Source organism: Heterocephalus glaber, unplaced genomic scaffold (assembly GCF_053883595.1).
Source record: "Heterocephalus glaber isolate CG9 unplaced genomic scaffold, H.glaber_assembly_v1.0 deba00000331, whole genome shotgun sequence".
In the NCBI taxonomy this organism is placed as follows: domain Eukaryota; kingdom Metazoa; phylum Chordata; class Mammalia; order Rodentia; family Bathyergidae; genus Heterocephalus; species Heterocephalus glaber.
In genome coordinates, this window is record NW_028258142.1 from 33,780,418 (window position 1) to 33,805,521 (window position 25,104).

At 40.5% G+C, this 25,104-nt stretch overlaps 1 protein-coding gene and 1 pseudogene across 1 annotated transcript in view; one reads left to right on the forward strand and one right to left on the reverse strand.

The window, feature by feature from the left end:
• Positions 1 to 1,832: 1,832 nt before the first annotated feature.
• LOC147830096 (protein PROCA1 pseudogene) lies at positions 1,833 to 9,555 on the reverse strand (annotated as a pseudogene).
• LOC110343991 (uncharacterized) overlaps positions 9,317 to 25,104 on the forward strand; it is a 41,705-nt gene continuing 25,917 nt past the window's right edge. The window contains exons 1-2 of the mRNA XM_087188592.1: positions 9,317 to 9,329; positions 9,541 to 10,290. Of these exons, the coding sequence (XP_087044718.1) occupies positions 9,317 to 9,329; positions 9,541 to 10,290 (763 nt within the window). The remainder of the gene's footprint in view (positions 9,330 to 9,540; positions 10,291 to 25,104) is intronic.

The following is a 25,104-nucleotide window of genomic DNA, read 5'->3' on the forward strand; positions in this document are numbered from 1 at the left end:
TAAGCATGTCAGCTCCTTGAGGAGACAGAGGCGCTTTTTTGTTGTTGTTTATCATATTCATTTTTTAAAAACAGCTTAAGACATAATTCACATGCCGCACAATGCATTCATTTAAAATGTACAATTCAATGATTTCTAACATATTCACAAAGCTGTGAATATGAATATCTTTACAATCTAATTTTAGATCTTCATCAGACAGAAACCCCACACTCATGAACAGTCACTCCCCATCCTGCCCTCTTTTCTCCCAGATCTTTCTAACCACTAACCTACTTCCTGTCTTTCCAGATTCACCCATTTTGAATATTTCATATAGATAGAATTATATAGTACTATTTGTGGCTTTCTGTCATAGTGATGAAACACCTGAGATAGACACCTTAAAAGGATTTATTTTGGCTCATGGTTTCAGAGGTTTCAGTTTGTGATTGGTTGGCTCCACTGCTTCATTGCTTTTGGGCCTATGGCAAGGCAGAAACACGGTGAGGAGTATAGGTGTATGTTGGAATAACACTGCTCACCATATGGCTTCCAGGAAAATGAACGAGAGAGAGAGAGAAGAGCCAGGAGTCCATTATCCCCTTCAAGTCATTACTCCAATAACCTCACTTCCTCTAAGCTCCACAGGGCGGTAACCAAGCCTTTAAAACATGGACTTTTGGGGGATATTTCAGATTCAAACCATGACAGTGGCCTTTGTGATGAGCTTCTTACACTTAGCATGTTTCACACTTCAAGTTTCACCCATATGGTAGCATGTCTCATAGTTCATTCTTTTTCATGGATGAATGATTTCAGGGTATGAATGCGCCACTTTTGTTTATCCACTCATCACTTTGTACACATATAGATTTTTTCCATTTTCTGGCTCTTAAGGATTATGCTGCTATGAACGTTTGTGTAAAACTTTTTGTATGAATATATATTGCCATTTCTCTTGGATGTATTCCTAGGAGAATTGCTGGGTTATATGGTAATTCTGTTTAAACTTTTGAGGAATTTTTTGCCAGATTTTTTTGAATAACTTTTTTTTTTTTTGCCAGAAGTAAACTTTTGCCAGATTTTTAAAGCTGACTGCCTCATTTTACATTATCATTAGCAGTACATGAGGGCTCCAAATTCTCTACATCCTTAGAAATCCTTGCTATTTTGTCTTTTTTTGCTGTAATCATCCTAGTGGATACAAAGTGGTCATTTTATTCATTGTTGTATCCCCAGTGCCTCAGAGACAACCTGGCACAGATGGATGCCCAATTAATTTATTAAATTTGAAAACATGGTGGATATTTGTCATTTGGGGGTTCCTTAGCACTTGACCCTCTTTGTTTTGTTTGGAGAGTTTTCTAATGATTACTGGAGAGAAGCAGATCCCAATAATAGAAGGCCCCAAAATATGAGCTCCTTACTTTCTAGCCCTGCTGGCAAAGTAGAGCAGGGAACATAGGCTAAGCTTGGTCAACCTAATAGATGTGCTCCAGACTTAAAAGAGGGAGCTTAAGGAATACAATGTAGGTTTTGTGGAGAATCTATTTTGGTGGCAATACAGGCACTACAGTGACATCTGGTTCCCAAGAACAAAAGTACTGGTAGTGTGAGTGGTGGGTGGTAATCAGTGTCCAATGCTGTTGAGTTGAAAGAGTATGCTGAGGCGTTTCGGTGGATTGGTGGTGGCTCTGATGGTTGCCTTTCTCTTCCAATATGCTGTTCTATTTCTTGACTGTTCCTGGATGCTGCTCAGCCCTCTTTTCGTACTTTTTTTTTTAAGAGTAGGAAAAATTTATTGGGGGAAAGAAAGCTTCTGCCTAAGAGGGACAAAAGGGGGATCAGAAAGTGGGTTGCTCACCCACCCCATTTTTCAAGGATGTTTTATACAGCAAAGACATGTGGTGAGGTGGCTACAAAGTGGGACAAAACTACAAGACCCAATGGAAATTTACAAGGAGAGCATGAGGTGGGGCAAAACCATCACCAACCAGTAAGATTACAAGTACAGTCACCCAGGTAAAATTGATTAAATGGGGGGGGGGCAAGTCATGTAGCAAGCATACAAGGATTTTCAGTAAGGGTGGATCAGGGATATCTCCTGGAAAGGCTGGGTTAAAACCTTGGCCCCCCCACCCATGTGATTTAGAATATCAATCACTGCTATTCATCCTACATGGGTGTGGTAGTTTCTCTCCTTTTACAGTGCTGGTGTTCAGTGACTGTGTCTTCACTGTCCTCCATGTTGGCTCATTGTGGCCTCTTTTACTTCTTGTCTGAATCTGTTTTTACAGCCTTCCCAGCAATACTATGTATCGACTACCTGATATCATTTCCACAAATTCTTTCACCTGAAGTTAGCCAATACCAGCTTCTTCTATTGCTTGCAACTGTAAACAATGGATGTTACAAAGAATACTGAATGTGTGTGTGTCTGTGTGTGTGTGGTGGGGGAAGGCAAGTGTATTCCAGTGGAACCAAAAGCACAGGATAAGCATTAGGGAATGAAAAAAATAAGGGGCTAAAACTTTCATGTCATAAACTTAACATAAACTGTCACAAGTTTTCATCAGAAAACTATCAGGATATCAGTCTGGCTGGGATATGAAGAGCAAAGTAGAAAGTCTTGAGAGATGCAGGTACAGAGACTGGGCTGGAAAAGATCATGAAAGGTCCTTTAGGTTATGCCAAAGAGTCTTTTATTCTGGAGGGGAAAAAGAAAAACTACTAACTTAATCAAGGTTGTAATATTATAATTTAATTTAGAACACAGGCTACTAAAAAAAGAAAATTCTGGCAGCAGGGAGAACAAATTGCAAGGGACCAAGAAGGGTGACAAGAGGACCATTTAAGAAGCTACTGTATAGCAAAAATTGCAATGAAAGATTATGAAGGTCTCAATCGAGGGAGTGAGCTTGGAGAGAAGGGACTGGATCTGAGACTTACGAAGGACATAGAGCCAATAAGAAGTTTGATATATAGGAACTAATTAAGAAGGAAGAACATGGACTACCCCAAGGTTTCTTTTTAAGTAGATTGGGTAGGTGGTGATCATTTAAGGATGCATCCTTTTCATTCATTCACTAAAATTTAATTAGTGCCTATTGTGGTAAATGCTGGGTATAATACAATGAAAAAAACAAATCAGGTTCTACCTTTGCTGTGGCAAATTTACTCTATCCAGCTTTTTAATGTATCTTTTCAGATTTTTCTGGGCCCTTGACCTCCTATTCTTTCTCAGCTGCCACCATGAGACTTAGTTATGTCCCTTGTGACAGCCTGAGGTCAGCCAACCAGTCACAAGCTCATAGTCTCCTCCCACAACTTCTGAATTCCAGGGCAGGGGACCTGGCTTTCCAAGTGACTATCAAAATATATGAATAACACACCTGAGAAATGTGGGAATATTAACTCTGTGGGATGAACTTTGACCAACAGGAGGTAGGAGATATGGGGATAAAGTTCCTTCCTTCTACAGATTGTTCCTTGGTATGATTTCTCCATACTGCATATCTGGAGATGTCCTGCATGGCTAAGTGGTACACCTGCCAAGAGGCATGCTGTATTTCTTCAAGGCTTGCCTTGGAGCAGTGTTTAGTGCACTAGTGCACCACTATGCACTGTTCTCTACTTTTCCTTATCTTTCCCCTCACTATTGCTGCCCTGAAATTATACCTCCTAAACAAAGTACCAGCATTTAATCCTCTAGGTTTAGTTTTCTAGGGAGCTGACCTAAGACAACTACAAAGGAAAATAGAACTTAATCATTATTAAGTTCAGTTTTACACACTCAGTCTGAATGAACTTGAGGAAAAAAATACCTATCCATTCAAAATATTTATTGAATGCCACCATGTATGCTTCAATTAAGGATACTGCTGACCAAACAGACAAGCTGAAGGATACCACATTGAGCAAAGCAGACATGTTTTCTTCTCTTGCAGAACTTACACTCAGTGGTGAGGGATGACAAATGATATATCAGTACATAAATAAATGGTATGATGATTCCAGATTGTGATACAGTTTTGAAGAAAAAATTTAAAATATGATGTGTGACTGGTGTGTGTGTGCGCATGTGTGTATATGTGTGTTGAAAATGCTAATCTAGACTAAGTGGTCAATCAAAGAGAGTGCCAGCCAGCAGAGGAAAAAAGACTTCTGCAGAAGGAGGAGCAAATCTTTCACACAAGTGGGTGGTTGTATCTGGAGAGAGATAAAATTGTTTATCATTGGGGGTTCAGGTATGGGTAGGAAATTTGCCTCTGTTTTCAATGTGAAATAGCTGGCAAGCATATATGCATAGAAAGTAATAGTAACTGGAAAACTGAAAAGTGGCAAAGTTTCAGAACAGTGTTTTGCAGTACGGAGTGGGTGCAGATCGGGGACAGAGAGGAGTTAGTGGACATGCCAGAGCAGAAAAGGAAGATGTTATGTACATGATCCTTACTAAGTGGCCAGAGGACTTTTAAGGAAGCCTGGACCTGTTTCCTTAAACGCAAAATAAGGCTTCATAATAAAAAAAGCAAAAAGAAGCCTATGTTAAATCTATTTATCAATATAATCTATCCTTTGAAGTCAACCATTGCCATTTTTATGACCCAATAATTGACTCTTTCCCACCATCAATTACATTCTGGCCACTCAACAGACAACACAATTGTTAGACCCTTCCAGCAAAATGTTTTTTTTTTATTGCTAAGGGCTGTTTATAGTAAGGACAAACAAGGGGGGCCCATTAATTCAATCATTAGGACACTGATTATGCATCTATTGTCTACTATAGTCAGCTATGTTAAATAAGCTCTTCAGTCTTCGTCAGTGCAATTATGCTAATATGTTTGAAATTTTCCAAGAGTATACCTTCATAAACTTATCCTGCCTAGTAGCATCCTGGCTCAGCCAATACTGTCACACACAGAAAATTATAACCAAGGCCTAAGGCCCTGTAGTTGACCTATGACTACCATATTATCTTCCCTCACAATAGACCTTTAAACAATTTGTATATTGTTCTTTCAGGGTTTAGAAATTAGTCCTTAGTCTTTTTCCAAAATACGTAGATCTCAGATAATAGGTAAATCCCTTCATGAGGGTACTTATTGCATTGGAATTATATCGTAATTTTCCAAGTAATATATTCAGTCATTGGATTAGTCAGCCAATCATCAGCTAATAATCACTTATGCCTTTCAAGTAATATAACAATCTATGCCAGAAGAATGAGAAATATAGCTTTCTTAGCCAGATATTTTTCTCTTAAGCAGAGCTCAATTCCCTTTCAATCTTTTTTCAGTTCCAAAAGGCCTATCTTTATGCCTCATTATCTTTGAATGACACTGGCCAAAGAATGAGAACTTTTCCACTGTGATCAACTACACTGTTATGGTTGGTACATAGCAGATACTATGTCTTATTCTTGGGCCCAGCATTTCCCATTAAGTGTTAAATACTTTGAATTTTCAGTAAAAACTAGCATGAGAATAAGGATTGTGTGTGTGTGTGTGTGTGTGTGTAATGGTATATGTACACATTCTTAACATAAATTCATTTACAATTTTAAATTTCATTGTATCAGTATACAAACCCAGCTGGTGTTCATTATAATTTACAATATAGTAAAAGTAACATGCCATTGTCCTTTAAAACTTTTACCTATTATCTTAATCATCCTTTCAGTTGCAAATAACCGGATCTTTCCTTAGAATGTACTTATTGCACTGCAATTTAGTCCAAGATGAGCAGATATAGTGTGGATGTTCACAAGAGACCTGACAGTTATACTGAGGGCAACTAAAAACTGAATGGGGCAAAACTTGTAGAAGGACTGTAGACCTGTGACATACATATCATTTTTCTGTTATACAAATGCTGTACTTGACCTTTTTTCCATTACTTAGTATTCTGCTAAGAGTGTGGGAAGGCAACTGAGAATAAGCTGCTCTTGGCTTTTAGGAATCTATAATTTAGATGTGGACACAAAATTATATTCATATGAGGTTAAGAAACTGCTCAAGACTAAACTAATAGATCAAAAAAAATACAAGAAAAAGCAAAGTCATGGTATAAGAATATCTTGATAGTAAGAGAAAAAGTTCATAGGTGAGTAATATAGCTTGGGCTAGGGTAGCCAGGAAGGGCTTTACATATTTACCAGACAGGAGATGAAATATAAATCATATCTTCAGAAAAATCAAGACATGGGTATATTTTTCAAAAAAATCAAATTGCAGAAGTACTAATGATGAGATTTAACTTACCTACTCATGACCCTCAGGCTCTTTCCAGCACCAACTACCATTACCATTTTTTTTAATGTATCTTTACATTATTTAAATATCTATAGATTCAGAATTGATGTAGGCTTTTTACAGTGGCATGAGTAATAAAGAGTTAAACTTGCTGAGTATCCATATAAAAATCAGACTCAATATAACTTATACAATAGGGAGCCACTGATAGATCTTCAGGTACCCTAGTGGATTTCCAAGCTGATTGTTGCCATGGCAATCTCTGCTCTATGTGCCTTCAGTTTCTGTCTTGACCCACTTTGGTTTAGATGCATTTCTAACTGAGGGGATAGAAGGCATGCTCCCATTTCTAGTCCTTAAGGAGACTGCATTAGTAGCTAGGTTGCCCCTCTTCTTGAATCTTCTAGATCTTGGAAGGTTTCTTAAACAGGTACAGATTCAATGGCTTGACACTTTGGAGATGGTTTAAGTTAGACCTAGGCATATTACCCACTGAATTAATGTACCTCAGAGTAAAGTCATTCCCACACCAGAAGCAGATTCTTCTGGAATCTCATCTAACCCTGCTTTTGTTCCCACTCTTACTACCCAGGAAAGCATCCAAATCCACACACTTTTCACATGGGAGAAAATACTTGTGTAATTAAAGGTAGCTTTTAATAGGACATTTTATATTGAAGCTTTGACTTGTGTCAGCACAAAGGAGGACCAAAAACAGGACCAGCCTTTTTGCTTTTAAATTGAACAGCCTTTGCCCTAGTCTAGACCATCTTTCCTGGTGGTTCTGGAAAGTCGAAAGAGAAGATCCATCAGCTGGCTTCCTGGGTCTGCATCACAAATTGTTATTAAAAAAATAAAAGGGGTTATTAGAACCAGGTGTGGTGGCAGGTACCTGTAATCCCAGCACTCTGGGAGACTGGGACAGGAGGATCACAAGTTTGGATCTATCCAGCCTGGGCAAGTTCGTAACCTCATGCCCCAACCCAAGGTACTCTTCCACCTTGGTCCTTAGATGTTACAAAAAACAGCTGTGCCCTCTCTGTTTCCCTTCCACCTATCTTCCTATGGACTGACTTCCTTGGAAGCTGCATTGCCCTTAGAAAACCCCTGTAGTCCCTGACCCTTGGCTCCAGTATGCCTACAGCCCACTGCTTCCCACAAGAAGTACCCCATTGGAAGGCGAACAGCAGCAGGTGGTCAGCTACAAGCTTGATGCCATTTATTCTTCACCCTGCCCTCAACTGAGATTGGGGTTGGACATGGGAAGGTTTCCTCTTGGTCACCTTCTTGGCTTGTGAAGTGGTCTTTGTCCCATTCTTCTTGGCCTGGGTAGTGCTCTTCTTTTTCTGGGCAATGACGACTCCACAATATCCTCACTGGAGGGCTCCTCCTGCCTCCTGTTATGGTGACTGTCTTCACTCTCCAGGTTTCCTTGGCTTTCTGAGCTGGACTCTGACATTTGGGCCAACTCTCCTGGGCTTAATGATTGGCTCAAATCTGCAGGCGAAGACTCCGATTTCACTGGACTTTTCTTCAACTTGCCCTTCTTGGCTTTTTTCTTCAGCTTTGCCTTCTCATGTCATTTCCTCCTCTTTGTCTTTCTCATTTTCCTTTTTCTTGTTTACCTCTTGATCACCTTATTGCCCTGGTTCTTCCCTGGGGGGCTCTCAGAGCGCCAGATGGTGATGGGTGCTGAGTCAGGGGCACCAGGGATTGTGCCCTTGCCTGGGTCAGTGGGCGTAACAATGGGTCTCACCTGGGATGGGATGGAAGGCTTGCTTTGTTCTTCCTCATTTAGGTCATCTGTCCCACACTCGTGGGGGATGGGATGATAGATCACTGTCAGAGAGACAGGCGTGTAGCTTTTGCAACAGCCACACCAGAACTGCTCCACACACTCTTCCTCTGGGATGAGTGGAAACAAAGCGTTCTGGATGATGTTGAAACAGGTTGAGCCCACATTTTAGGAGCAAGTTGAGCTTGAGTCCCAAGAGGTGCTGCTGTTTGCATCCTCTGAGCATTTTCAGCCTGGAATCAGACACAGTGGCTGACAGATGCAGATGTAGATTGTGGTGGCCACAGTCAGAGACGGGGCGGATGATGTGCTCAGAACAATGTGTTTCCAGCAGCACCCTTCAGACTCCTTGCATTCACCTGACCACTGTGGCATGCCTTCTTGTTGTTCTTGTGGTGTGGAAGCAAACTTTTGAAGGATGAATTTCTGCCGAGGTTTATCTTAGCATAAATGTTTGTAACAGAAAATTAGTATTGTTGACTTTAATTTTAAAGCCCTACTCCATTCTCTTTCACATTATTTTATCACCACAAACTATACCTAAGTAGGCATCATTGCAAGTGAGCTCCACTTTGCCAAAGATCATAGTTTTCGAACACAGCTATATGCAAAACTACAACTCATCTGGGTCTAGCATTCATGCTCTTCATCACAACCTTCCCATGAGAATACTTCCATGTTTGAAGAGATGGTGGAAATAAAGTTTTTAAAGGACATTTGGAAAACCTGTAAGACTCAAGAGATGGCAAATACTGCATCTGTTAAGGTCCATGTGAAGTCCCTCTCCACTGGTATGCCCTCATTTCTGGGAACAGTATACTTAAGAAACTCTTACTGCTTGAAATGCTCATTTGGTACTTCCTAATTACTGATATGTATTGCTAGCGATGCTCTGTGGCATAACTCGAATCTCTAAGTAAATTCACGAGGAAGTACTAAAGAATGAGTATTGGACAAGCTGCCCAGAAAAGGGTTCTAGCCTTGTCTCTGCCATCAACTACCTGTATGAAACTCCGTTTCTTTTTCAACTTTGTTTCTATGGTATGCCCTAAAACAGTAGGCGCGGAATACTTGATGTGATTCGGCTCAATCTTTCATTGGCAGGGGCTTGGAGGTCGCAAAATCAAAAGCAACAAGGTTATCATGGGCAGCCCTACGTTTTGGTGCTCGCAGCTTCGTGCAGGTCAAACTGTGCCAAATTGGGGCCTAGGAACATAGCCCAAACAGTGGAAAAAAGAAGGGTTAGATAAACCAGCAATTAAGGTCCATACTCATAGGCTTCACAATGACCTTTCCGGGTAAGGACCAAGATTCAGGTTAAGTTAAATACCTCGCATCTCTCTACCCATAAAAGATTCCCCAATCCAGGCTTATTTACATCCCTGTCCCGCCCACTCATTTGCATACGGGAGCGCCCAGCGGGGAGCAGGCATCCGGAACCTCTAAAGCCCTTTCAGCCCTAGGCGCATTCTGTCCTCCCGGCCCGCACGGGGCCTCCCCGGGGTTGAGCACGTGTTCACTCCCGGCTTCACGAAGGAAGATGGACCAGGCGGCGACTCCACAGAGGCCCGATCCAGTGGCGCTGGCAAGGGCCCGGAAGGGTCCCGAGTGGTCGTCAGGCGTCCTTTTCCCAGTGCTGCAGGCTGCTGGCTTTCCCTACTTCTCCCCGAGCCTCGAGAGTGCGCGCCAGGACTAACTTAACTGAAACCGCGGGCGTCCCACCCCGCCCGGCTTCGCCTCGCCTCACGCTCGAGGGGAGAGGCGGGACCAATCAGCGAGCGACGTCTCCCTTCCGATTCGAGGCCCCCGACGCGCGGCTCACACCCCGAGCTCCCCGCGCGCTGATTGGCTGCGCGTGCCGCCGGTCCGGCCGGGAGGCGGGGCGGGCCGAAGGCAAAGGGAGGCGTTGGCCCGCGAGTCCGCGAGCCCCGCTCAGCCCCGGGCCCTTCCCGCGGCGCTCAGCCTCCTTCCTTTCCTCCTCTGTTCCCTTCTTCCGTGCGCGCCCCGCGCTGCGCTGGGCCGGCGTGCCTCGCACCCTAACGGGCGTCTGGGGTCGCCAATCAGCGGGCGGCAGTGTGCCAGCCCCGGGGCTGCGCCGGCGAATCGGCGGGGCTCGCGGCCCGGGGTGGGAGGCGGGTTTACCGCGCGGCCGCGGCGGCGGAGGAGCACCTCGCCAGTCTGCAGCCTCCGAGCGCCGAGCGAGCCACTCGGAGGTGGGTGCACTGCGGCCAGCAGCAGAAACGGAGGGCGGAAGCGGAGGTGGGCCAGCGGGCGAGGGCGCGGCCGCGCGGGGAGGGGAGGAGAGCGGAGGGGAGGGGCGGCGGGCGCGCGCGCGCCTGAGGGGAGGAGGGGCGGTGTCCCCACCCCCTCCTCCGCGGGCGGCGGCCGGACCCCCTCCTCGCTCCCCTTCCTCCCTCCCTCCTCCCTCAGCTCCGCTCGTCCGGGCCGCCTGCCAGGCTTGGGCCCTGGGGGGCGGGGCGGGGCGGGGCGGGGCGGGGCGGGGGCACGGCGGCCCGGAGTGTTTTCAGTTCCGCCTCCAATCGCCCATTCCCCTCTTCCCCTCCCAAGCTTCCTCCAATCCCATCGGAAGAGGAAGGAACAAAAGGTCCGGGACCCCCTGGATCTGACGGGGCGGGACCTGCTGCCTGGGTGCAGGTAAAGCCTGGGCGCCCGCGGGCCTCTGGTTGGGGTGTGTTTGTGTGCGGCTCCGGCCGGCGTGTCACATGGCCACGGCGGGTGGGGGCTGGGGGCTGGGGTGTGGCGAGGCCGGGGCCACGGGCGCGCGGGCCGGGGTCGGAGCCGGGGAATGGGGCTGCGCGCTCCAGTCCCCGCCCAGCCTGGTTGGCTAGCCGCCCGCGTCCCTTGCCTAGCGCGGCTCGCACATCGGTTAGTTTGTGGTTCTGATTTTCAAGCTGAAGGGCCAGAGCTGTTGTAGGAGTTGTTAGGAAGCCGAGTTAGGACCGTATGATACTTTGCTTCCACTTTTTTTTTTTTTTTGTCCTGTAACCTTTGTTAACCATAATAGTCGCGAGCTGTGAATCGCTGTGTGTACTCACAAACACGTTCACGGCTGATAACTCTGCCCAGATCATCCTCAGCACACTTGTGAAAGTTGCTCTGTGGGTGCAGCCTGTTAGTTTTTATCTACCACACGCCTTTAGAAAGGACGTTCATTGATCTCACGCATTTCAGACTTGCTTTAAAAATTGCTAGTGGGAAGGTTTTGTTTTCTGGTGGGGAATACTGTCCTTGGGTTCACTTACTTTTGTCTTAAGTGCTTATACGTTTTCCTTGGGACCCTAAACAAAAGAAAAACAACATGTAGGCTGATTTTATTATTCCTTCCTCTTGACTTAAAAGGTAAAACCCGTTTGTCAGTTAGACTTTTATATTTTAAAAACGCCAGAATTTGGAAGCAGTATTTTCCAGCAGTCTTGTTAGTGTTTGGAATGATCTAACGTTATGATTTTTTTTTTTTTTAGACTTTTAAAATGACGTATGTAAAACAATTGTTAAATAATCAGGCAAACTTACATGGAATATCTTTTAGAAAATGATGCCCAGAAATGTGAATTAATTTTCAGAATTCCCTTTCATTTTCATTTATGATTTTATGTGAATTAAACCTGTACCACTGGTAGGAAGGATACTTTCCTTGAGGCAAATATATAGTTAAACTTGCTGTTATGCTGAAAATATATCTGCTATTTTACTTTTGATCCCTTTTTAAAAATTTCCCTCCTGCAGAGAAGTGTTAAGTCAAATAGTTAAATGAAACTTGAACAGTTTTGGTGCAAGAGTTAGTGAAGCAGATGTAGAGATGGGAGAAATTTTAAATGATATTCATAAATGTGTCATTGTTTGAAGGTCTTTTCGTTTGTCTTAAAAAATAGTCATACAAGGTACATACCAGAAAGGTCAGGTAGCAGATGTTTGTATTAAATTCAGAAAGTAATATAGAATTTATTTTTAGAGTTACTTAGATTTTGCCGTTTTTATAGTAAATATAAATCTCATCTGTGGGCATTTCTAACGTGAGTGCCTACTTAAAGTTTCTTGATGTTAACATCTTGAATTTAAGGACTCTTATTGGGCTAGTTTAATTAATGTGATTGGAAACATAAGTTGTTCATGGAGCATTGGTTTTATACTGTGCAGCTACACCTAAAATGGTTTCTTCACCTTGTAGGTGTTCAACAGTTTGGTTTTTCAAGGTTGTAACTTACCTCAACCGAAATCTCTACCAGGCTGTAAAGTTCATGAAATACTAGTCATGTAAGAGACTTTGCGGGGTAATTTCCTGTTGTTTGTGGTTTGTCAGGCAAGGCTATGTATTTTAACTCTTATGTAGGAATATTGGGGATGGCTTGTGTATTTCAGTAGTTCTCTTTAGTAGGAACAGAGGTTGTTTTTACTTAAAGGGAGCAAGAAGTCGCCTTTCATTTTCATATTGTGAATATTAGAATAATGTTTCCATAGTATTACTTTACATTGGGGTAAATGTGTAGATAGAAGAAAACACACTCAGTTTAGCTGCTTAAACTGCTGGTCAGAGACTTTGAGTTTTTATACTTTGCAAATATTGTATTGTCAGTTTTGACTTTTTTGGTCAAAAAGTTTGCCTTATTGTTTGGGTTTGATTCTGTTGGGTGTGCCTTAGGTCTCCAAAAGCATTGTTTTCTAGCAGCTTTTTTATACAGGTGTTCCTTCGTAATGGATGTAAAAGCTGTATTTAGTGCAGTCAGGCAGATGGAAGTTTATTCACATTCTTAGGACAAGAAGCATTTTAGAGGGTGGAGGGGCATGTCTTCTTAGGTTTGGGGTTTTTTTGAGGGATATAGAAGAGCCATTTTTAGGCCCTTAGTTTCCATAAGAGGAAAGGTGTTTTCCACCAAGTTTTGCAAAGGTATGTCAGAAAATGTGAAATGTGAAGAATTCAGACCAGTTCAGGAGAGATTATGTATTTATTCAGCAAATGATTGGTACTTACTGGACAGGTGGAATTTATTCCACAAACAACTTTCTCTGTGTCAGGCCTTGGACTAGGCAATAAAGATTTTAACGATTAACAAGCACCCGGTTCCTTAAAGGAATTAGGAAAGTGGAAACTCTTCATGTCCCCTGCCCCAGACCTCAACGATTAGAGAAGAAAATTTATTATGTTAATGTACAAATTGATGGAGCATACAATAAATTCATTATGGAGACAGTTTAAAAAATATATTTGCATTTTTTTTTCTGTCAAATGACAGCACTAGGAAAGATGGTGAAGTGTTAACCCAAAATGCCAAGGGGAACAAGCAGTGTGGGGGTGGGGGTCTCAAACCGTTTTGCACAGTCTATACAGCTGAAGATATGGCCAGTCTTGCAGAAACATGTTTGTTGCTGAGCAGATGTATACTTGAAAGCTAATCTTAATTTGGCCTCAATTTGATTAACCATTTCCCTTTAGTTCCAGAATGTGGTTAAGGAAAGAAAGCTAACTTGAATCACCTGGGTTCCAGGGAAAGGATCAAAAATAATGGGCAAAAATTCATTAAACCAAGAATAAAGATTGGGCAGAGATCTCACATAGTAGGATGGCCTTGGATTTTGGAGCCATAGAGTCCTATACTGATACATGGTTTCTCAGTTATGATATTGGGTAAATTACTTCCTGAGTCTTGGTTTTTGGACTGGAAATAGAGGTAATAACATTAAGAGGTAGGAGTTATTATAAAGATTAAGTGATTTTGGTTAAGGTACCTAGAACAGTGCTTGAGACATAAGAATTCTCCCAAATAATCTCTTTTACTATTTTCTGATTGTGGGTTTTTGTTATTTGGGGTCTTCCTAATCCAAATGATTTGCCTACAGGCCTACACTATAATCTTTGACCTGTTATAAAATGCATTTGAAAAGACACTAAGCAACAAAGGCCTAAGGCTGCAAAATTGTCCGAGTCTGTATCTTTTTTTTTTGGTACTGGGGATCGAACTCGGGTCCTTGCATTTGCACAGCAGACGGTGAAACCACTGAGCTAAATCCCTGGCAAGGGGAAGAGCTGGTTTCTAATTGTAGTTTTTTGAGGAATCTCCACACTAATTTTTATTTTTGGTACTGGGGATAGGGTTCTTGTGCTTGCTTGCACAGCAGGCAGTGAAACCACTGAGCTAAATCCCCGGCCCCCAAGTCTGTATCTTAAAGCAGTGATGGTGAGTGAACCTTTTAAAGACAAGTGCCCAGACCGCAACCCAAAACCCACTTATTTATTGCAAAGTGCCAGCACTGCAATTAAACCTGAATACTGAGGTTTTAGTTCAGAAAAAACTCATACATTAACATCTTTTGTCTTAAAAGGAAAACAACAAGCTTGCCATAGGTTTACCACTACTGCCTTAAAGCATAGGGGAGCCTTTCATATCCTTAGTCAGAACCTGTTATCATTTCCTAAATATTTCTAACAAGCAACATTATCTGGTTTCAAAGCCCACAGAAGATTACAAACAAGTAGATTATGAGTAGTGTGAGGTTTAGCGGGGTGTAGTGGGGGGTAGATAGGAGGATGGGAAACTGGTAGCCTACTGCCTATTGTAAGAAAAAAACATAACAGCTTGGTGAGGATAATAGAGATAATCTGCAAGACACAAAAATAAATATTCAAAGCTTGACTAGCATGTCTGGGGGCATTCAGTGCAGGACCAGATCTGAAAGCCTAGTAATGAGTGTTCATCAATTAACTTAAATCATGTTTGGGAACATCTTTTTAAGAGTGCAGTAATCTACATAATATACTTTAGATTGTTATTCAGGATGACTAACATAAATGTTCTTAAAGAGATAGAGCATTATGCTATAGCAAAAGACTGATTTCATGAAACATCCCAGTAGCTACTGTGACTAAGATGTTTCACATTTGTTTTGCCATTCAGAGAGCCATAACACCAGAGTGAAAAGTCTTTATGCTTGCCAGTAGTAAAGAAGAATCACTTTAGTGGTACAACGTCCTGTAAGTCAGTCTTGTCAGTTTTCAGAAGTGTCCTGTGAAACTTTATACTCAGCCTTTGAGATAGAGTATTTTAGAGATATCTAGGATGCAGTGAGTGTGGAGAGTTGGCTCACCCTCTGTGTTGAGGGTTTCTTGCCTCTTCTTTGTGACTTCTCAGTGATACATGCTTTGATGCTTCGATGATTTTTTTCTTAAATTTAGATCCTTCTAACTTTGGAGTTATTGTTGAGAGCCTTGTAATAGGTAATGACTTTTTGAAACAATTTTAGCAATAGTACAAAAAAGATCTACCCATTTTTCATTAAAAACCCCATAGCTTATTGCTTATTATTGATCAGTTTTAATTATTTCTCCAGATTGGTACATATTTGATGTATTTATTTGAGAATTTTAATGCTGATTCTAGATTTCCATCCTAAAAATAGCACTGAGCTTTAGTTCAGCAGTTTCATAGAGGGAAAATATAATTTTGTCAAGCCAGGTGGATTAAGACTGCCCCTAATTTGGCCAGATAGCTTAGAAATATTAGGGTAATTCTGTAACTTACTTTTCTTGGGATTCATAGTGTGAGTGGTTCTCCTATAGTTCAGTGGGTTCTGCTGAGCCACACTATTAGAATAAGTGCTTGGTAATTTAGATATGTTTTATGTTTGTACTCTTAAGAAAACAAATCTTAGCCAGGTGTGGTGGCACATGCCTGTAATCCCACCTGAGGAAGCTCAGATATGGGAGGATCACCATGAGTTTGAGGCTAACCTGAACACAGTGAAACCCTGTCTCAAAAAGAACCCCAAAAGGGCCTGGAGATTTAGCCCAGTGGTTCTGCCGCCTGCCTCGCAAGTGCAAGGACCCGAGTTTGATCCCTGGTACCAAAAAAAAGAACCCCCAAAAAGAAATCTTAATGATTGATTCTCATTAAAATTTGTGAGTTACTGTGAAATTGTTCCTAATTCTTACAAATCTGTAATTTTTCAAAATCTGAGAATACATTGCCCTTACAGCTGTAGTGCAATGGAAAATTGAGTGTAGACTTCTTTCTAGTTTGCATCTGCATTTCTTCGAATAATTTTCAGTGCTCAACCTCGATTTTTGGGGGGGGTGGGGGGTGGGGAGAAGTTTCAGGTTGAATGTATTTGATTAGTAAGCAGGAATAATCTTGAGTGAATCCCTGGAAGTCTGTCTGTTCATTATCTTAGTCTCAAGTCAAAACTCCAGATCTCAGGAAGTTAACATAGTCTGTGATCTTTTTGCTTGTTTAAAAGTGAACCTGCCATAAAGATAAATTGAGGCATTTGTAGAAAAATGGATGCACCTTAAGACCATAATGTTAACTGAAATAAAACATATACAAGCTTAAATATCAGTTTCTCTTGTATGGGATACCCAAATTATAAAGAGCAAAATAAAAGATAATAGGAAGTAGGAAGATCTCAGATGGGAAAGGTGTCAAGATGGACAGAAGGCGGAGGGAGGGGAGGAAAATGGGATGAAAAAAGGAATTAAGATGTGTTATGTACATGCCCCTCCAAGGAATGTAAACATTATGTACTGCGAACATGTACTAACAAAAAATTTTTTAAAATGAGTTGCATTTTCATATGCTTCTTTAGCTATTTCCAGAATTTCTATGAAGACATAATGTATGTCTTGGAAATATTAAGAAAATATTCCGTCTTAATCACATCTTTTATTCAAGATGTGGGGTGATGAATCTAAATGTGCAGAGTTTACTGCATCAGTCCCTTATAAGTGGTGCAGTGGAAGCTGAGTGAAAGCCTTCTCCCTTGACTTGAATGACTTGAATGAACCAAGAGAACTTTTTGTTGATCAGAGAAACGCTTTGCTTTATTTGTGGCAGTGAATGCATATTTGCTGTGTTTAGACCAGCTTCTTACATACTTGCACACAGGTGGTTAGGTTGCAGTTCATGTTAGCTGGTCAGTGAAACTTTTTTCTTAAAATGTTTTATTATCAGAAGGGTCCAGTTTTGGCCTGAGGTTCTGCATTGGCCATTTCTGCTCTAAAAAAGTGTTTTTCACACTTTGAACACACACACCTGTGCAAAGTAGCAACAAGAAAGTGTTAAAAAGAGAATAAATGTTGTGCAGAATTTGCAAGATGTAAAAATAGAAAAAGTAAAGCTTATTTTTTTCTTTTTTTATGGGAGGGGGAATGGACAGCTGTGGAAGCCCTGCCTGATCAGTTTTCCTTTCATTCTAGCTCCCAGGAAGCCTTCAAAGTATACTGCTGGGGAGCAGCAAGTAGGTCTTAGAGGAATTACACTGTATCTAACGGAGTTGTCAGCCATGTGTAGTTAGTTGTTTAGTGTTTGAAGTGCAGGTACTGTGACTAAGGAACTGAATGTTAAATTTTATTTAGTTTCGTTTAATTTTAATCTGAATTTAGTTAGCGATATGTGGCTAATGGCTGCTGTATTGGACAGCACAGATAAAGAATATTTCCATGATTTTTAAAATTTTAATTTGAGATAGGGCCTTGCTATGTATTTCAGGCTGGCCTCGAACTTGTAGCAGTCCTCCTGCCTCAGCCTCCCAAGTGCTGGTATTATAGGCGTGTCCCACCAAGGAACATTTCCATGATTGTAGTGAAAGTTCTGATGGACAGTGACTCCAGACTTGGTTATTTGAACTTTTACAGCATGAGGACCCTCCCCTTAAAATTTGATACGGATGGTAGGTGCGGTTTCAAGAGAGGCAAGAACATTCTAAAGGCCTTTGGCGTATTCACTACTGCTGATTTGAGTCTGGGCCTGTGTAGTCTTGTGATGGGTCTTATAAGCTGAGAATGATAAACCAGTATGTAAGTTGTATGTTTATGAGTTGATTATAGACCTAGGGATTCCACACAGCTCATTAAAGGTGAAAGGAGTATAACTAGAAAATAGAACAGGTAGTCTCTGCCTATTACCCATTATTCTCCACAGGGCCAGTTTAGATTTCCATTTGGCAGTGTCTTTCCCTACTAGCTTACAACTTTCAAAGCAACATGGTAAGAATTGAGAAATCTATTTTTTAAAATATTGGGTTTTATGTGTTTTAATACTTTTATGGTTCCTATTTTGGTTACTAGTGATTTCTTTGGCTAAAACAGTTGTGAACTTGGTTATCAGTGGTACTGCTTTTTTCTCTACTTTGAGCAGAGAAACAATACAAGACTAATTTTATACTCTTTCCAGTGGGACTCTACTGGTCCGGTGAGGTATTGCCATTGTATTTCAAGTATTTTATGTTGGATCTTAACTTGCCTTTGGAAATAAAAATTGATGTGTGTATTTGGGGAATATTCTGTATTTTTTTACAATTTGAAGATATTTGAGGAATTTCCCTTCATACCTTTTAAAAGAGCAATCTGTATTTCTGTTTTCAACTCCAGCTTTCAGTTTTTGCCAGTCTTTTTCATATTCCCCTTCCCACTGCCCTTCCAGATACATTGCCAAGCTTAGCAGCCTTTTCTCCGCGATCATACTGCTTTCATTAGTGTGTGCCATTGTTGACTACTTTTCTTCATCTACCTCTTTTTTTGAGACAGTCTCCCTATGTAGTTCAGGGTGGCCTTGAATTCACTATGTAGTCTAGGCTGGCCAGCAGTCCAAGTGCTGGCATGTGCCACCATGCCCAGCTTTCATCTAAATTTTTTAGTTATACAAACACGTTGAAACAGACACAGATTAGGCCCATTCCTCCTACAGCAACCACATAGAAATGTTGATTAAGATACATGACAAGCTTTTGCTTATGTACATAGTTGAGGGATAGAAATAGATACAGAGTTGTGTGCACATGCCCATCCAGGCACTAGGAAAAAATTAAGTCCATGGTAATAAAAAGCTGGCCTTGGGAGTTTACTGGAGATAGGATCCAGTAGCTGAGGATAAGGTGGTAATACCATTCAAGGAAAGGAGACAGAACTTTGGGAATTGTATTTTTAAAAGTTGAAGCTTTTCTGATATCATTGAAACATCTGCCTCTGGGAAAAAAGCCTCAAACATCTCTACAGTGGAACTAGAAAAATAACTGCTAGTTTTTGGGTGGGTTTAAATATCACAGGGTGAGAGAGTAAGTGAAAAAAAAATACAGATCTACAGCTGGATGTGAAGTGGTGGATTTTGTGTAGGTCATGTGTTATAATTTGAAATTCTAATGATGTGCAACGAAAAGTCTCTGTCAACCTGAACTTTGGCACCCATTTGCAAGTAGTGTTACTAGGTTTTTATGTATTCATATGTAAGCAACTTTTTGTGTGTATTACTACCTCTTTAGTATAAGTGGTCATATATTTTACTTAAAAGTACATGTCAGTTCATAATGATTGTCTTTTTTTTTCTTTGAGTTGCATATTTTGTCTTTACATATTTTGCCAGAACTCTTTTTTTGTTTGTTTGTTTTTGGTACCAGGGATTGATCTCGGGACCTTGCGCTTTCGAGGCAGGCGGCGGAACCACTGAGCTAAATCCCCGGCCCCTTGCTAGAACTTTTATTGGTATACATTTAGGTTATTTCCAAGCTTGTGATATTAAAAACTTTTGTAGCAAATAACTTTATGTATCATTTTCCAACTGTGTAAGTAGAGTAGGTCAAAGAATATCTACATTTATAGTTTATTTTAGTGAATGTACTTTATTCACTTTTTTGAATAGGTAATACTGCATGCATGTATAGTACAAAATTCAAAAGGAACAGAATAGAAAATAATGAAAACTGAGTTCTCTCAAATCTTTGCCTATACTTCTGCTTTCCAGAAATGTAAGCATTGTTAACTAGCTTCTTGTATGTTCTAGAGCTGTTCTTCCAGTATGATAGTCACTAGCCCCGTGTGGCTTTTGAACACTTGAAATGTAGCTGGTCTGAACTGATGCTAGATTTCTGAGAGTACAAAAAAGAATGTAAAAAAAATCTCATTAATATTTTAATACAGATTGCATAGTGAAATGAAATTTTGGCTATATTGGGTTACATTTATTAAATTATTAGTTTTATCTTTTTATTACAAACAGTGTATCACCTCAGAAATTCCTATGTTTAAGGTTTTTTTTTTTTTTTGTTAGTACTGGGGATTGAACTCAGGTCCTTGCGCTTTCAAGGCAGGCTGTGGAACCACTGAGCTAAATCCCTGGCCCACCTATGTTTAAATCTTAACTCCCAGTACATGGTATATTAGGAAATGTGGCTTTTGGGAGGTAATTGGAGCCTAAATGTGGAGACCTCATAAGTGAGATTAGAGCCCTTTAAAGAGAGACCCCATAGGGCTCTCTTGCCTAGATAGGATTGAAAAGCAGCAGTCTCTACCTGCCTGAGGGCCCTCATCAAACCCCATTTATTGTCCTTCTCTTAGACATTTAGCCTTCAGAATTGTGAGAAATTTCTGTTCTTTAGAAGATATCCAGTCTATGGTAATTTGTTGTAGCAGCCTGAAATAAGTAAGATGTATCTGTTTTTACCCTTTTAATATGATTAATAGAAAATTTACAATTACATATGTGGTTAGAATCCATTCTGTTGGGTAGATCCCTGGTCTAAAGAAATTCTATGCATATGTAAATAAGACAAACCAATTTTCCTCTTACCCAGGCAAAACATGTTTTCATTTGCGTTGTAATCTGTGGGATCAGACATGTCTTCCTAAGATGTTGGTAAACAAAATACCAGGCTGTACCTAGTACTCCTCACCCATTTCGCCTTTTTTCCCATGTGTTTATCGTTATCATCACTGTGGGTCTTATCAGTGAAAGTGATGCTTCCATTGATTTTTACAATGTTTGTTCACTTTGGAAAGAAGCCTAGCATTATTCAGGGTTCTGCGTTTTTGATCCTGCTCCAGTTTGGGCTGGCTTCCTCTCCCTTTAGTACAGAACTATCATGCTATAGATTTCCTTCATTTTCTTCTTTGTTAGATCTCCTATTCTTTATTGTTTCACTCTTTCTTTTTGATGAAACATTTCTTTCAGGACCTTCCTTTAGAGAGAGTGTGGGGCTAAATATTTGAAGGTGTCACATGTTTGACATGTCTTTATTTGATGCTAGGTGGGTTATAGAATTTAGATTGAAAGTAATTTCTTTTTCAGAATTATGGAGGCATTGCTAAATTACCTGCACTTACAGTATTACCCTGGGAAAACCAAAGCCATTCAGAGTCATTTCTTTATGACCTGTTCTTTTTCCTCCCTGGACACTTTACCTCCTCCTTTGCCCTCAGCATTCCAAGGTTTCATTGTCATCAGCCTTGATGTAGATGGGGGTTCATCCACTGTATTGGGTAATTCCTGACTTTCATTTCAGGAGATTTCTTTTTTTGACTCTTACTTGCCAATATCTGCCTTTTTGGAACTTCTTTTTGGATATTGGACCTCCAGAACTGGTCCTCCAATTTTGTTCATCTTTCTCTGTTCCATCTTTCTTTTCCACTTTATGGGAGATTTCCTCTACTTTGTCTTCCATCTCCTTTATTGCATTTTTCTTTTTCCTAATTTTTTTTCTTTTAGTACAGAGATCAAACTCGGGAGTTTGTGCTTGCGAGGCTGACGGCAGAACCACTGAGTTAAATCCCTGGCCATTTTTTCCTATTTCTGTTATGTGTTATCAAGCTTTCTTGTTCTATTACTCTTTACTGTTCCCTCCTATAGCATCCTGCTCTTTATTGTTGGTATGTCTCCTCTTATTGCTTGGGTTGTTTTGATGACTAAAAAATGTTTTCCCCTTTGTGTAGTCTTGAAGCAGCATTTTTTCTGTTTTGGTGTGCCATTTTTCCTTAGATAATTAAAGTAATCCTTGACTCAGGTAGGGTTCTGAAAAGCTAGAATACGGGTGAGGCTTATCTCCTTTTTAGTTTCACTATACAGGGATCTGAGTGAGCTATTTGTTTATCAATATTAATGTCTGTATGTCTTCTGGGTTAGTCAGGTACCAACTAAACAGTAGAAGGTGTAGCTGCTAGTATTTGGGAGCCAAACTGCAGTGGAAGAACAGGGTTGGGGAATCTATTAGCATACAATGTGTTTGTATTTATGTCCCGTTCTCATTCTTAATGATACTGAGACCATCTCCCAGTCCAGGGATACTGTTTTACCCTCTGCAGGGAATAAACATTAAGGCAGGGGCTAGTTTCACAGAGAAGAACAATAGTGAGTAAATAAGTGCCCCCTCCCATCTGATTCCTTCTCATATAGCTCTCATCTGACCCGGCCTCCTCTCTCTGACTTTGTTCCTGCTTTAATGACTAGTGTTGTCAGTGGAAGCCTTTTGAGGAGTCTCTTAACCAGGTTTCATCTTTCCCAATGGCTAGCCTAGAGTTACTACTCTGATTTGTTCACAGTTAACTATTCATCCATTCCTTTTCTTTTTTTGTGTTTTTTGGGTACCAGGGATCGAACTTGGGTCCTTGCGCTTGCACAGCCAGCGGTGAAACCACTGAGCTAAATTCCTGGCTCTATTCATCCATTCCTAGCTACCAGCACTTTTGGTTCTGTTTTTTTCCTTACCAGCTGCATCTTAGGATAATCTTTTCTTTTTTAATTCCTCTATTACATGTTTTTGTTTTGTTTGAGATGGAATCTTGCTATGTTGCCCAGGTTGGTCTTGAATTTTATGGGCTCAAGTGACTCTACTACCTCAGCCTGCTGAGTGGCTGGGACTATGGGCATGTGCCACCGTGCCTGCTCCTTTATTATGTTTATCTATTAAATTATTTTTATTTTACTGTTGTGTCTCAAAATTTATTTTTAATTAAAATTTTTTATTGGGGCTTGAACCTGGGGCCTTTGCCTTGAGCCTCAGCCCTTTATTAATTTTAAGACAGGATCTTGCTGAGTATCCCAGGCTGGGCTTGAACTTGGAATCCTTCTACCTCAGCCTCCCAGATCTGGGATTACAAGGCTTTTGCTACTACGCTTGGCCCTATTTTGTTTTTTATAAGGTGCTGTCATCACCTGCAGCCCACTAATGATCAAGTTTGCCGTTAAAACAATTTCAAGCACAACTCTGAAGAATTTAAATAAAATGTATAATTCCAAGTGAGCCAGGATGAAGGAATGGAAATGAAAATTAGGTCATTGTAAGATAGGGAAAGAGAGAAACGAAGCAAAGAAAATGGATAGGGATTAGAGAATACAATATAAGATGGTAGAAAATAAGTTTAAATATCTCTCTCTTTTTTTTTTGGTACTGGGAATTGAACTTGGGTCCTTGTGCTTGTGCAGCAGGAGGTGAAACCACTGAGCTAAATCCCCGGCCCAAGTTATCTCCATAAGCTCTATGTAATTTTTTTTTTTTTTTTTTTTGAGACAGGGTCTCACTATGTATTTCAGACTGGTCTTGAACTCACTATGTAGCCCAGCCTGGCCTTGAACTCATGGCAATCCTCTTGCCTCAGCCTCCTGAGTGCTTGGATTACAGGCATGCACTACCATGCCCTGCTCAGTATATAATTTTTAGATTAAACTTACTGGTTGGAGAATGGAAATTTTAAAAAATTTGACTAAATGCTTTTTATTAATATAGATGGAGTGTCCCTTACCTGAAATGCTTGGGACCAGTAGTGTATTAGACTTTTTATGGGGTTTGGAATATATGCATGTTCATAATAGAGGTAGGTTGGAGATGGGACCAAAGTCTAAATAAAAATTCATTTATTTTTCATATGCACCCTATACACATATCTGAAGGTTATTTTATACAGTATTTTGCACACACCTGCATTTTTACTGTGACCTCACACATGAGGTCAGGTGTGGAATTTTGCATTTGTCATGTTGGTACTCAAAGTTTCATATTTTGGAGCATTGTGAGTTTTCATTTTAGGGAAGCTCAGTCTGTAGATACAGATTAAAGTATGAGCTCAGTGCAAAAGCCTTGGGTTCAATCCCCAGTGTTGGCACCAAAAACAAAAACAAAACAAAAGCAGGTGTGATGACATAATTTAAAAGTAATTGAAAAAGATAACTAGGCATAATCTGTAAGGGAAAACTGACAGAATTATAAAGACTAATGAGCAAATCTATAATCATAGTAGGGAATGTTAACACATCTCAGTAGTTTTAAGAAAAGATAAATTACTAAGGGACTGGGGGTTGTAGCTCAGAGACTCTGGGTTCAATCCCTACCCCCCAAAACAAATTATAAGGTAGTCTGGATTGGAAGAGTATAATTAACAAGTACCCGGTAATCACTGGAGATAGATCCTTTTCAAGTACTCATGGAATTTTGCAAAAATTGATTATGCGTTAGACATCAAAGCATGTGCTGACATTATATACTTTACAAATCACATCCTTGGGCTGAAGTGCAATTAAGTTAGTAACCTAACAGGAGGATAGCAACAATCATCCCCAAATCCATAGCTGTATAATAAAATACGTATTTCTAAAGTTATGGGACAAGGAGCAACTTCAATGAAAATTACAGTATATTTAGACTTGAATGATGAAAGTACTACGTATCCGAACTGGGATAGTTCTGGGGATTTTGTTCAGTAATAAAGCACTTCCCTAGCATGTACAAGACCCTGGGTTTGGTCTCCAGTACTGCCAAAAAAAGAAAAAGAGGCACTAGAGCACAACTACAATGCCTTTGCTTATATAAGAAATTTATATCCTTAAATATTTGTTGGCAGATAGCTGAAAAGTAATGAGCTGTCTATTGAGTTAGAAAAACAATGTTTAGATTGCAATTTTAGAAAAAGGAAATAATAGAGTAGTCATTAAAAAAAGCAGATGTGAGGAATCAGTCATTCCAATCTTATACAAAATATTATGAAAACAACAGAGAAAAAAATCATTTTCCAAGGCTACCATAATCTTGATAATCCACCCAGTGGGTATGAAAAATGGAAATAGAGGTCACATCTCACTAATGAATATGGCAGTAAAAACCGTAGGTAAAATGTTACTAGCATTGACTCAAACTAGAAGTACCATGACTAATTAGTGGTTGTCTCAGGAATGTAAGGATGATTAAATATCAGAAAACCTGTAAATGAAATTCATCACATTAAAATTAACAGGAGAAACAGCCATGATAATCTTGATGGATGATGAGAGAAAAAGCATATGGTAGAATTCAGTACTTGTTCAT